Source organism: Urocitellus parryii, chromosome 1, assembly GCF_045843805.1.
Source record: "Urocitellus parryii isolate mUroPar1 chromosome 1, mUroPar1.hap1, whole genome shotgun sequence".
NCBI lineage: Eukaryota > Metazoa > Chordata > Mammalia > Rodentia > Sciuridae > Urocitellus > Urocitellus parryii.
Genome location: NC_135531.1, coordinates 191,979,546 through 191,993,724, shown reverse-complemented (window position 1 = coordinate 191,993,724; position 14,179 = coordinate 191,979,546). Strand labels below are relative to the sequence as shown.

The window sequence follows — 14,179 nt, the reverse complement described above, 5'->3', positions numbered from 1 at the left end:
CTCCTCTCTATAGGCAATTATATGTAGTTTAATGTTTCTTCATACAACCTGTGTGCATATTCAAGCAAATTCATATTTTTGCAAAGATGTTAGTGTATTGTAAACATAATCAATGTTTTGTATTTTTTACCTTTGTCTTTTTTCTTACATACATAAATAGCTTCATCCTTTTTATGAGTACACAGTATTATATTATTTAGAATATGCCATATTTTATGGGGTGGTAGGGAGTTGAGACAGTTTGTAGCTCAAGTCTTATTTTCTCTATGAAAGAGAGATGCAGTGGTGCACTCTTGTAATCCCAGCAGTTACCAAGTCTGAGGCAGGAGGTTTGAAAGTTCATGGCCAGCCTCAGCAGTGTTGTAAGGTCTTAAATAACTTAGTGAGACCCTATCTTAAAATTAAAAAAAAAAAATGTACTAGAGATGTAGCTCAGTGGTCAAGCACCTCTGGGTTCAATCCCTAGGACTCTCCCTCAACCCTGAAAAAATAAGGAGAGGACAGTCATAAGTACCAAGAAATTAAAAAGTGGAGCATTAAAATTTTTTAGAGTTGATATGGTTTGAAATTTTGTCAAATGAGGCAAAATAGTGAGATTCATGTGTAGTAGGATTGTTTGCAATATGAAGTAACTTTTGAGGTCAGTAACTAGATTTGCAGTGGATCCTGTATTTTCCAATATCTGATTTCCCCAGTAACACCCAGGAGCCTGGCATAGGTACTGTGTGACAAGAAAATTTAGGCTATCTTATTAAGAACAAAGCTAATATATGAGCTCAGATATCATAATAATGTATGGGAAGAGGACAGATGAGGACAAGAAGGATATCATGATATAGAGAAACTAGAGCAGTCAGTTGACTGACATGTCCTTATGAGATAGTAAAGATGAGTATAAATGAGCAGATACCCTAGAAGGATGGGATGTATAGGGATTAGTATTTCCGAGTTTACCAGATAGAGCTATTTTTCAGGACCAAGTTATAGCTGTGTAAGTGAATGCTTGAAGTAGATTTTAAAAGGTCATTGAAGACAAGAAGTTCAAAGAACTAGAAGGGAATTAAAAATCATATTTTAAGAAGTATTTTAACAAATGAAAACATATATGAGAAAGAGTGACCAGAATGAGAGAATTTCATATTTAGCTCCACAAATGCTTAACATTATTGATTGCCTACTATATTTAAGACATTATTTCAGAGCTGCCCGTGATACAAGGATGAGTAAGACATAGCACTTGATCTTATGAAGTCTATAGAAATTTCAAAAAGAGAAGACCTTAGGGGGATAAGTCTTAAATATTTAAAGATCTGTCATGTTTTAAAGGAATTAGACTTTTGTCTTTGTGGCCTCTAAGGGCAGAACTAGTTTCAAATAATGGAACTTACTAGGGAGGTATATTTTTGTCTTAATGTAAGAACTTTTAAAATATACATTTAAAAGATGTAGAAAAAGAAGTAGAACAATGAAATCAAAAAAGGAAAAGTACCATATTTACTTTTTTTTTTTTAAAGTTTTCGGTGGACACACATCTTTATTTTATTTTTATGTGGTGCTGAGTATCGAGTGCAGCGCCCCACGCATCCAGATGAGCGCGCTACCACTTGAACCACATCCCCAGCCCTGATTTCACTTTTTAAAAATTTCTACCCTTGTCCGTATATATAAAAAGTATAACAGTTTATATCTAGCCTGCCTGTAATCCCCTCAGCTACTAATTTCATTTAGTATCACCTTGTCCAAAACTTTACCATTGCTTTTGTAAGTCGTCTTTTTCTTTATTTTTACTAACTTAAAGATTATTGCTTTTGGGCTGGGGATGTGGCTCAAGCGGTAGCGCGCTCGCCTGGCATGCGTGAGGCCCGGGTTCGATCCTCAGCACCACATACAAACAAAGATGTTGTGTCCGCGGAAAACTAAAATAAATAAATAAATTCTCTCTTCTCTCTCTCTCTCTCTCTCTCTCTCTCTCTGTCTCTCTCTGTCTCTGTCTCTCCCCCTCTCCTCTCTCTTTAAAAAAAAAAAAAAAAAAAGATTTGCTTTTGGGAAAATGATTCATACCTATTTTAATAAATCAGGGAAAAGATTTTATAAATAAGTAAAATTTAATCAACTGAAATCTCTCTGTCCAGATATTACCATTACTAATGTATTTTGATGACTTTTCCTGTAGATAACTTCTCTGTTTAAATATAATTATGGGTGGGTAGATGGATGGATGATAGGAAGGTAGGTAGGTAGATGGACAGACAAGCAATTTTATATAGATTATACATACTTCATAATGTGCTTTGTTTCATTTCATATTTTTAGGACATCTTTCCATATCAATAACTATAATACATCATTTATATTTACTACATATTACATTTTATATAGAAGATACTATGTTGTTTGTTTTATATATATTATTTTTAATTTTTCCAACAGTTCTACAAGGTAGTGGTATATGTGGTATTTGATAAATGAGGAAACTGATTTTGGAAAAATTAAGTAATATGTCCAAGTCAAAGAACTAAAAAGTGAATTTAGTCACCCTTTGCCACCATTTTATTCTTTTTTCTAATATTTGGATTATTTTTAAATTCAATGTATATCTTTATATTATTGACTAAATAAATGGACTAAATAAATTAATGTTGTTCTCTAATAAATCAAGTAATTGATTACTACTTTCTTGGGAAACCTTTTTATTTTATTATTAACTATTTGTTTTTCTCTTTCAGCTTGGTCTTTTATATAGCCATTGCTGGTTTTTTTTTTTTTTACTGAAATATTTCAACAGACCTGTCAACTTCCAATAGGTCTTAAAAACACATTGATTTTTTTTTTTCTTTTTCCTGGTGGCTTCTCTCCTATAGCTCTAATACTATTATCATGAATTTTCCTTTGCGGTTAAGTTCTTTTGGATCCCTACATTTTTGGATTCCATGTTTTTTTGTTTCTTAGTTCATTTCGAAGATTCTAGTATGGGAAAAAATTCAATGTATACAAAAGTAGATGCTATGGTATAATGAACCCTCCTTCCCCCATGCGTTCATTACCCAGCTTCAACAATTATCAGTTGGTATAATTTTTTCCTTAAGTGTTGACAGAACTCAAAGTAAGCCTGGTTCTGGTTCCTGGAACTGGCTCTTTCTGTTTAATTAATGGTTCAGTGTCTTGGGATTATCTGTTTTGTCTTGTGGGTTTTAGGAGATTGTGATTTTCAAAGAATTAATCTATTTCACCTATACTGTTGAATTTGTAGGCATAGCATAGAGTTGTTCAGTCTATCCACTTATTATCCTTTTAATACCCAGGGGTAGTGGTAGGTACCCTCTTTAATTTCTGATATTAGTGATTCCTGTCATATCTCTCCTTTTTCCTCTCTCTCTCTCCACTCCAACCCACCTCTTTTTTTAGGCTAGTACCTTATTTAGTTTTTTGAACTTTTAAAAGACTAGGTTTTCATTTTATTTTCTATACTTATTTCCTGTTTTCAATTTCTTTGATTTCTGCTTTCATTTTTATTATCTCCTTTTTTTTACTTAAGACTTAATTTGCTTTTTCTTCCAGTTTCAAATGGAAAAGTTTATTGATTATACATCATTTTTCTTTTTTATGTGTGTTTATTTATTTAGTGGTGCTGGTGATCAAACCCTAGGCCTTGCACATCCTAGGCATGCACTCTACCACTGAGGTACACCCTCAAACTTCATTTTTTAATATATTGATTTAGTACTAAAAATTTCATCTTAAGCATTACTTTTGCTGCATCCCCCAAAAATTTGAAAATGTATATTTTCACTTTAATTTAGTTCAAAATATTTTTTAACTCTTCAAGATTCCTTTTTTTGACCCATATATTATTTACAAGTGTGTTATTTAATCTCTCAGGTGGATGAGGTTTCCCAGCTGTCTTTTCATTAATGACTTCTTGTTTAATTCCTTTGTGATTTGAGAGAGCCATTATATGATTTCTATTCTTTTAAAGTTGTTATAGTGTATTTACGATCCAGAATATGATCTATCATGATTACTGTTCATGTAAACTTGAAAATAATGTATAGGCTGCTGTTGTTAAATGAAGTGGTCTTTAGATGTTAATTATATCTAGTTGATTGATGGTGCAAGAGAGATTAGGAAGGTAAGAAATAGAGTAGTCCATAACTACCACCATGCTCTAGGATATACCCTTTCAACTGAAGAGAATTTGACTTTATGAGAAATTCAATTTAATATCATTGTTAGTTTTTGAAATTTATTTTTTTATACTTTATTTACATTGATAATAATAACTATGTCATCTTTGTGGCTATACATTCACTTCAGAATGTTTATTGTTTCCTAATATAACACTTTTAAGAGGGCTAGGGAAGTAGCTCTCTGGTAGAACACTTGCCTAGCATGTGCAAAGCCCTGGATTGGATCCCTAGCTTTGCCAAAAAAAAAAAAAATTAAGATCTTGTAGTTAAGATCTTGTGTGGGCTGGGGTTATGGCTGAGTGGTAGAGCATTTGCCTAGCATGTGTGAGGCACTGGGTTCGATTCTCAGTACCACACATAAGAACATAAATAAAGGTCCATCAACAACTAAAAAGAAAAAAGACTATCTTAAAGTAAAAAAAAAAAAAAAAATATATATATATATATATATATATATATATATATATATATATATATATATCTTGTATATTCAACTTCCTGGAATATGTTTGTTGTGGCGGGAAGGGTATTGGTCTTTATTGTTCTTTTTGGCTTTTTATGTATTGACTTTGTTTTAAAAGAATGAATTACAAACATATTAAATGTCTTTACCCTCAGAATTTACTCTTATGTATACACTGCATAATAGCTATAAACAAACATGAGCAATTAAGGAAAGTAGTCATATTGTAGAGTTCAATCCTAGGAACCTAAGGCCACTTTTCATAATAAATGTATGATGCTCCCCTTATTATACTGAAATAGAATTCATAGACATAGTAATCAATGACCACATATAATTTCAAAAAAATCAATAGGACCCCAGCATAACAGAGAAGAAAAATAAAAATTAAGGAACCTATAAAATATGTACTTTACTAATGTAAATAGGTGAGTGACTACATTACAACAATTTAAAATAAGAATGAAATAAATGTTTGTATATTGGGTTGTTTGGAATCTAAGACTCCATTGATTATAAAATGTACTGTTACTTAACCACCAAGGTTAAGACTCCTATGTTAAACTAATAAATATCTGTGAATTTTAAATATATTAGATGGGAGAAATGTGATCATAAAACTGAAGAGATTGGTAAATGTATAGAATCATTATGAGTACCTCTTCTGCAGATGCACACTAATTAGAGGAGTATGTTTGCAGTTCAGCTACCCCAGAGCCATTAAGTGTCAGTAGCTTAGATTTTCCAAAGTGGCAAACCACTCAGGGTTAAGTTTCAAACACAACAACACACAATATCCCTTTGAGTTAACATCATTTGTAGTTCCTGGAAAATTCATTCTGTATTAAAAACTGTATAAAAATTACTTTGTTGCAACAACCCTGAGTTCTTGGCTCTCACTGTCTGTTTTTAGACAGAGAACAAGCAGATTGATGACTTCACCACTGCTCTCTTTACATTTTTTGTTCTATTTCTGGGCCAGAGAGACGTTTATCTTGTCTTTGTGCCCAAACATGAATTTTTGTTTTCTCTTTGTATTTTACCCATCCCTAAGCAGGGAGCATATATCAAAGTCTGAACTTACTGCTCCACATTGTATGGAAGCCTTTTCATTTGGTTTTTTAAACTATGTGTAGGTATATCCTTGATAAAAGTATTCTTTAAAAATATAATTCTAAGATTTAAAAAGCAGCAATGTAGTCAAAAGTAAGTTCTGAGAGGCTGGGGCTATGGCTCAGCAGTAGTACACTTGCCCAGCATGTGTGAGGCACTGGGTTCACTTCTCAGCACCACATATAAATAAATAAAAAATAAAGGTCTATCAACAACTTAAAAAAAAAAAAAGTAAGTTCTAAAAGCTAGAGATGTAGCTCAGTGGTGTAGCACTTACCTGACATGGAAAAGGCCCTTGGTTCAGTCCTCAGTACCACAGCCCATCCCCCTCCAAAAAAGAGAGAGAGAAATAAAGAGGGAAAAGTAAATTCTGGTGGGAGAGAAATAAAGGGGGCAAAGTAAATTCTGGTGGGCTGGGGTTATGACCCAGCGGTAGAGTGCTTGCCTAGCATGTTCAAGGCTCTGGGTTCGATCCTCAGCACCACATCAAAATAAATAAATAAAATAAAGGTATTGCATCCAACTACAACTAAAAATAAATATATATTTAAAAAAGTAAATTCTGGTGACTACAACAAAAAGTAGTGGAAAAATTTTTTAGCTTTTTTCTCCCAAAATTTGTGTCATTCTTCCTAACATGAAATATGAAAGCAACCACTTCTACTATAGTAATGTACAAGTTAAACATTATATACTTTCTTTTATTTTATTTATTTTTGGTCCTGGGGATTGAACCCAGGGGCACTCAATCACACTACCACATCCCCAGCCGTATTTATTTTTTATTTAGAGACAGGGTCTCACTGAGTTGCTTAGGCTTCACTAAGTTGCTGAAACTGGCTTTGAACTCACGATCCTCCTGTCTCGAACTCCCGAGCCACTGGGATCACAGGCGCATGCACCAGCATACCTGGCAGATAACATTATATCTTAACATTTGAAATAAATGGTAATTTAAGCAAATAGGAGTTTTATATAGGTATGTTAATTAAAATTTATACAAATTATTTTGTATACCTGTTTTTATACTGTGTTGTATCATCATACTTTGGAACTCAGAAATTTCAGTAGATTTACATCAGTTCCTTATATTTAAAGAGATCAAGGATTTGGGAGAAATTTTAGTAGAGAAAATAATAGAAATTATTCCTAGGATGGCAAAAGCAAAATGCTTTTCTTTCCTTTTCATTCTTCCCTTATTACTGACGAGTTTCAACTTTTTTCCTGGCTTTAACTCTTAAAACTCATGGTGTCTATATCTACAGACCACTTCCCCTAAAGCCCGAATCGATTACAACAATATTATCATGCTAGAAATCTTCATTGTACTTATATAGCATAAGTACGTAACAGTCAACATTTTGAAAATCATACTTACTTTTTCCCCTTGAAAGCTGTTCTTAACCCAGTAGATTCAATCTGGGATGATCAAAATTCAGTCCTATAAGTTAAAACTTAGAAGTATAATTGCTGCTGTACCTTACTACCAATATGCAGTTATCATGTTCTGTGGACTATTACTTTAATTGTGTGTGCATGTGTTTGTTTGTGTGTGTGTTGCTGTGGATCAAACTTGATGCCTTGTGCACACCTAGGCAAGCAATATAATCACCAACTCCCTCAACCTGATGAAGGGCATTTACAAAAATCCCACAGATAATGGTAATTCTTAATTGTCAAAACCCAAATATTTTCCCCTAAGATCAGGATAAGACTGTCTTATTGCCACTATCATTTGTTCAGTATTGTACTAGAAGTTTTAGCCAGAGCAATTAGGCAAATAAATTAAATAAATAAAAGGAGTTCATTGGAAAAATAGAAGTAACTTGTATTTTCAGGTGACATGGTCTTATATATTAAAAATCCTAAGGAATCCACTAAAAAACTCTTAGAACTGAAAAACAATATCAGCAAAGTTACAGAATACAAGATCAGTATACAAAAAGCAATTTGATTTCTAAAACTTTCAATGAATAATCCAAAAACGAAATTAAGAAAACAACTTTATTCACAATAGCATCAAAAATAATAAAATATGTACAGATACATTTAATAAAAATGTGTAACACTTTTACTCTGAAATTATAAAATATTGTTGAAAGAAATTATAGATGTAAGTGGGAAAACATTCCATGTCCATAGAATAGAAAGACTGGTAAGAAGATAATATTCCTCAAACTTATTTATAGATTTAACACAATCCCTATCAGAATCTTGGCCAATTTCCTTTTTACAAATCAATAAAGTAATTCTAAAATTTATGTTGAGTTGAATTGCAAGGGAACTAGAATAGCCTAAACGTAAAAAGAAAAACAGGACTAAAGGGATGGATTACAGAGCTAATCAAGAGAGTGTGGTCCTTACATGAAGATAAATATCTAGATCAGTGGAATAGAATTAATAGTCCAGAAATAAACTCATTTACAGTTAACTGATTCTTAACAAAAACAACAGCATTTAAATGGTTCTGGGACAACTTGATAGCCACAAAGAAAGAATGAAATTAAACATTCACCTCATACCATATATAAAAGTTAACTCAAAATGGAACAGAGAGCTAAATGTAAAGACAATGTTTTTAAAACATTTTTAAATGTTTTCATGAGAAAACATAGGAGTGAATCTTTATACTCTGGATTTGTTAAGGCATTTTTAGATATGACACTAAAAGCACTAGCAACAAAAAAAAAACTAGACAAATTGCACTTCATTCAAATTAATAACTTTTTTGTATTGAGGATTGAACCATAGAGCACCTAACCACTGAGCCACATCCTCAGCCTTTTTATATTTTATTTAGAGACTGAGTCTCACTGAGTTGCTTAAGGCCTTGCTAAGATGGTGAGTGAAGCTGGCTCTGAACTCATGATCTTCCTGTCTCAGCCTCCTGAGCAGGTGGGATTACAGGCATATGCCACTGCGCCCAGCTCAAAATAAGTTTTGTACTTCAAGATATACCATAAAAAAAAATGGAAACACCACCCACAGATTGGGAAAAATATTTGCAAATCATATATTTGATAAGGAATGTATATGTAGAATATGTGAATTGCTCCTATAATTCAATAATAAAAAGAAACAATTCAAAAATTGGGCAAAGGATTTGAGAAGACATTTCTCAGAAAAAAAAAAGATAAACAAATGACCATCAAACACATCAAAAAATGCTTGACTTCATTAGTCATCAGGGAATGCAAGTCAAAAGCATGAGATACCACTTTGCACTCATTAAATTGGCTAGACACAGAGTAAGTATGGCAAGGGTATGGAGATATTGCTGACAGCAATATAATATGGTAAAGTCATTTTAGAATCCTCATACACTGCCAATGAGAATGTAAAGTAATCCAACTGCTTTGCAATGATTCTTGGCATTTTCTCAAATGATCAGACATAGAGTTAACATATGACCCAGTCATTCCACTACTAGACATTACCCACGAGAAATGAAAATATATGATCATACAAACTTGTACCTGAATGTCTGTAGTAGCTTTATTCATAAAATACAAAATTGGGAAACAACCCAAATGTCCACCATTGGACAAATAATAAACAAATTTTGGTATATTCATACAGTGGCATTTTATTCAATCTTCAAAACGAATGAAATACTGATTTATGCAATCACATGGATGAACTTTGAAAACACTATGCTAGCTGAAAGAAGGCAGTCATAAAACACCACATAATGTATGATTTCACTCATGAAAGTTCAGAAAAGGAAAATATAGATAGAAAGTAGATTAGTGATTGCTTAGGGATTGGGTGGCAAGACAGAAAAGTTGGGAAGAGTCCAGCCATTTAGGGGTGACACTCTAGCCCCCTTGCCCTTTTTATTTCCCCTTCACACTCCAAAAATGAGACTGGGATTCCGACAAATGTGGTGTTGCCAGCATTCTTTAGAGTAAATGCTACCTCTAGCATTCTGTGTTTCCACTGAAAGAGAAATGGTGGAAGTAGAAGGTAGCAAGAAATACTTTTTCTAAACCATATTTAATACCAAGAGTATGGCTTATGACATATGGGTAAAATACCCAGGGAGCAACTAGTTAAATCTTCTCACCATAATGTGAAGCTTACTAAGAAGTGAAGAAACCTCATCTTTACATACCTAACAGTGTACTGTATTCTGACTACAAAAGAGATCTGCACTTATAAAGCACAGGACATAAGTGCTCTTCAGAAAGCAGGTGTGGCCTTAGTGGTAGATCTGTTTTAAGATACCTTTGTGCTCTGTGCTAGCATGTAGCAATTATGCCCAAAAAAAACCCTCAAACTAGCATATTGCATACTTGCAGGGTATGTTGTGTAAGTGAAGAGTGTGCTTAAGAATCCATTTTAATGGAAGATCTTTAATTCTGAAGACAAAACCAACAAACAAATCTCTTATCAACCTCTTTTTTCTGTTATTGGCAGTTTGGAATGTTAGATTTTTTTAAACTGCAATTCAAAAGGTTCCTAAGTATATGAATGGAAAAATAGATAATGGAATTAGATATTGACAAGTATTTTTCCATTTTTATTAAAATTTTTAATATAAATATGAGGAAATAAAATATTAATGAAGTAAAAATATTTTAATGGAAAAGTTTCAGCAGTTCAGTTTATTGTGAATATGCATAAACCCATTAAACTTTTTGTGCAATGGCAGCACTTAGATTTTTTTTTAAACGAATGAATTTCTTGTTGATGACAACTAAATGGTATTTTCATTTTGTCATACAGTACATTCTATCCATTTACTACAGTCTTCTAATCAAATCTACGGTGCAAGCATAATTTTTAATGTAAATTGTACTTTTCCTGTATGTTTAGTTTGACACATTAAACAAAAATATTTTAATATTTGTAAGCTCCAGCTTTCTCAAATTGAGATCTATTTGTGCTAAAATAGGCCCAAACCCCATGAAAATGGATAATTACTTAAATTATCAGTATTAGGAATCATAATACAACTTAACAGGAATTTTTCCTTATTCTTTAACAGCTATTTTTAATAGTGGGTAGTATAAACCCCTAAGAGATGATTGGGAATTTTATGTGTAGTAATTGTTGTCACAGTGATAGGGGGCCAGCTGTCCAGATGTAAATTCAGTAGTTTCCCCAGATTACAATCTTTGTCTTAACACTTGCTCACATTACTTGGTACTTCCAATTCCTGATCTTCTCAGGGATCTAGAGAATAATTTGCCTTTTGCAAGCATTTTAAATTATTGCTTGCTTGCTTTTGCTGCATCAGTTACCACTTGTTCATCTACATTGTACCTTCTAAATATTTCTTTAAGTTACATATCCTCTGATATCTTCTCTCTCACTCTCTCTTTCATGATAGTTTTGTGTCTTTTTTTTTGTTTGTTTTTAATTCCTCTGGTGTCAGTTCATTGGTTTCAAAGGAAAAAGAGAATACCAGATAATCTGCTATGCTTAACAGTTCAAGTGGAGATAGTTGATATGAATAGAGAGTAGGGGAAATGTTTGAGATGTTTTGAGTAATAATAATGACTGGCTAGTGTACTGACAGTTTATTTCCACTCAGGGCTAGATCTGCTAAACATACTGCCATGTATAATCCCAACCAAATGCCAATAATGCCCCCATTTAGAAACAATGACCTAGTCCAATTCTGCATTACCTGTCCATCCCAGCTTTAACTCAGTGTAAATAGTGTTTAGACAGTAACTTTTCTATATTTGAGTAGTATGTAAGCTTGTTAATTAACATTTCTTACATTAAGCTTTTTGAAATTAATTTTCATCAGAAATAGTGAAAGCAACATCATGGCTCGTTATCATTAAAAAAGGAAGAACGTAGACAGGTAGGGTAGCACACACCTGTAATCTCAGTGACTTGGGAGTCTGAGGCAGGAGAATCACAAGTTCAAAGCCAGACTCAGCAACTTAGAAGGGCCGAAGCAACTTAGTGCAACCCTGACTCAAAAAGTGTTGGGGATATGGCTCAGTGGTTAAGTGCCCCTGGATTGAATCCCAATATCAGTTTTTTTAAAAAAGAACATATCAGATAATTGTTTTCTTACTCTAGCATTCAGCTTTGCAAAATGTTTTTACTTTCTATTTACAGATATTTTGGTAAAAGACCTCAGTGGGATTATAGAGGGGCATCAAATCTTAAGGAACTTCACCATCTATTAAATGACATAATGATTAGAAGATTAAAGACTGAAGTTTTAACCCAGCTGCCCCCTAAAATCAGACAGCATATTCCATTTGATCTTCCCGACAAAGCAGCCAAGGTGAGAACCTTCATTTGATTGAAAGTCGTTGTAAAATCATTTTAAATTATACTATTAAAGATTGTACATATTTCACAGAAGGAAAAGCCTGCTTTCTTAAAATAGGTTTAATTAATAGAGCATATGAATTGATTTTGTATCTTTTCAGGAAGAATGTGGAAGAATTTAATTTTAATTATCAAATATGTGAACAGATATAGTAACCTAGTGATTAAAAATATTTATGCTGAATATAGAAAAAAGTACTTCAACTGGAACAAAGATTTAGCAGTAAGAATTCAAAATGTCTATAATGTGAGACCCAATAATAAAGAAAACTGTTTTTCTTGCTGTAGAATTTTTTTAAAGTGTGAATAGATGTCTTTGAGAATACCGTAAGTGTAACCCTACTCTTGAAATCCTCAAACTCTGTAATTGTATTGTAAGATGTAGCATTCAACATAGCAGAAAGCCAAAAGTGTGTTTTACCTAAACCTTATGTGTATTTACTTTTGAGGAGTGCAATGTTTATATATTCTTTAAATTTTGCAAATCTGGACATGGCTTTTGGGGCAAGGAGCTTTTTTTGAAAACTTAAAGTAAGCATTTTGCAAATATGGAGCAATGTGTTATTTCTAAAGTAAGAATGATCCAATTTTCTTTACTCTTTTAGCATTAGAAAGAAAAAATAAAATGATACATCAACTTATGATTATATTTTATTTTTATTCTCTAAATCTTTATGCTTATTTAAATAAAATCTTATCTTTTTGTAAGAATATTTTGCAACCATATACATTTTAACCACCTGCTTTCCTATGTGTTTAACTTTTTATTTTCACTTTACAAAATATTTGTCCTTAAGATTGGTTGATTTATGAAGCTAGCAAAGGACTTTGTTTTCACTTGTATCTTATCTTTCTTTTTTTAAAATATTTTTAAAGTTTTGGACGGACACAGTATATTTATTTATTTACTTTTATGTGGTGCCAAGGATTGAACCCAGTGCCTCACACATGCAAAACAAGCGCTCTACCACTGAGCCACAGCCCTAACCCTGCATTGATGTTTTAAAATGAACACATTGACATCTATAAGAATTTTCCTTTTGTTTTTCTACACAGAAGAGGAAAGAAGTAGGACATGATTCATGATCACATTAATTGTTATTTTTTTATGCTATATTCCTAAATATTTTTATTTTATCCCACATAGGATTTGAATACCAGTTTGGAAGAGTGGAAAAAATTAATGAGATCTCCAAATCCAGGTGGCACAGAGACTGTTCTGGGCTTGATTACTCGCATATTTAAACAGACTGCTATTGCCAAGGTACCTCATTGTTGTGCCATCAAACATAAATTTTTAATATATTTTAATGTTATTATTAGATAGGTTTTTATTAAGTAGGATCTACTGTTTTGGGAGTGGGACAAGAACAAAAGCTGTCTACCCTAAGGTATGGGCATCAAACCCTATTGGAACTCAGGACCTTGACATGATATGTGGGAAAGATCTATTACAGCTGGAGGTGGAGCTAAAACTTCTTCAGGACCATCCACAGTGACGAGACAGTTTGGGTGGGGGTGGGAGGCAGAAAAACCAAAAAGTAACACCTGTAAGGCTTAGCTGAGTTGGTACCAATAGGTTCGAGATCTCCTGTGCTCCACCATGAACTCAACACTGAAATATCTTCATAATCTACCACTGGAGGAGAAAGAAAGCCTTCTATGCAGGGCTGCTGAAAAACTGACAGTGCAATTATAACACACTATCACAAAGTAGAAACATCCCATTGCTAGGGACTTTGAAGTTCATGTACTAATGGTAAATGTAACAACAAGAGAATCTAAGCAGCATCCAATTTTTTTTCTTTTTTCTTTTGATTTGTTCTTTTTAGTTATACATGATAGAAGAGTATATTTTAACATACTTATACAAACATGGAGTATATCTTATTCTAATTAGGATCTAATTGTGGTTGTATATGATGTGGAGAGTCACTGTGGGGTATTACATATGTACATAGGAAAGTTAAGTCAGATTGATTCAACTGTCTTTCTTATTCCTGCCTCCCTCCCTTCCCTTCATTCCATTTTGTCTAATCTACTCAACTTCTATCCCACACCCCTTGTTGTGTGTTAGTATCCACATATCAAAGAGAATATTCATCTTTTGGTTTTG

At 32.9% G+C, this 14,179-nt stretch overlaps 1 protein-coding gene across 1 annotated transcript in view; it reads left to right on the top strand.

Moving 5' to 3' along the window:
• Zranb3 (zinc finger RANBP2-type containing 3) overlaps window positions 1-14,179 on the top strand; it is a 116,071-nt gene that overhangs the window by 16,020 nt on the left and 85,872 nt on the right. Inside the window, exons 4-5 of the mRNA XM_026389034.2 lie at window positions 11,845-12,016; window positions 13,211-13,327. Coding sequence (XP_026244819.2) covers window positions 11,845-12,016; window positions 13,211-13,327 — 289 coding nt within the window. The remainder of the gene's footprint in view (window positions 1-11,844; window positions 12,017-13,210; window positions 13,328-14,179) is intronic.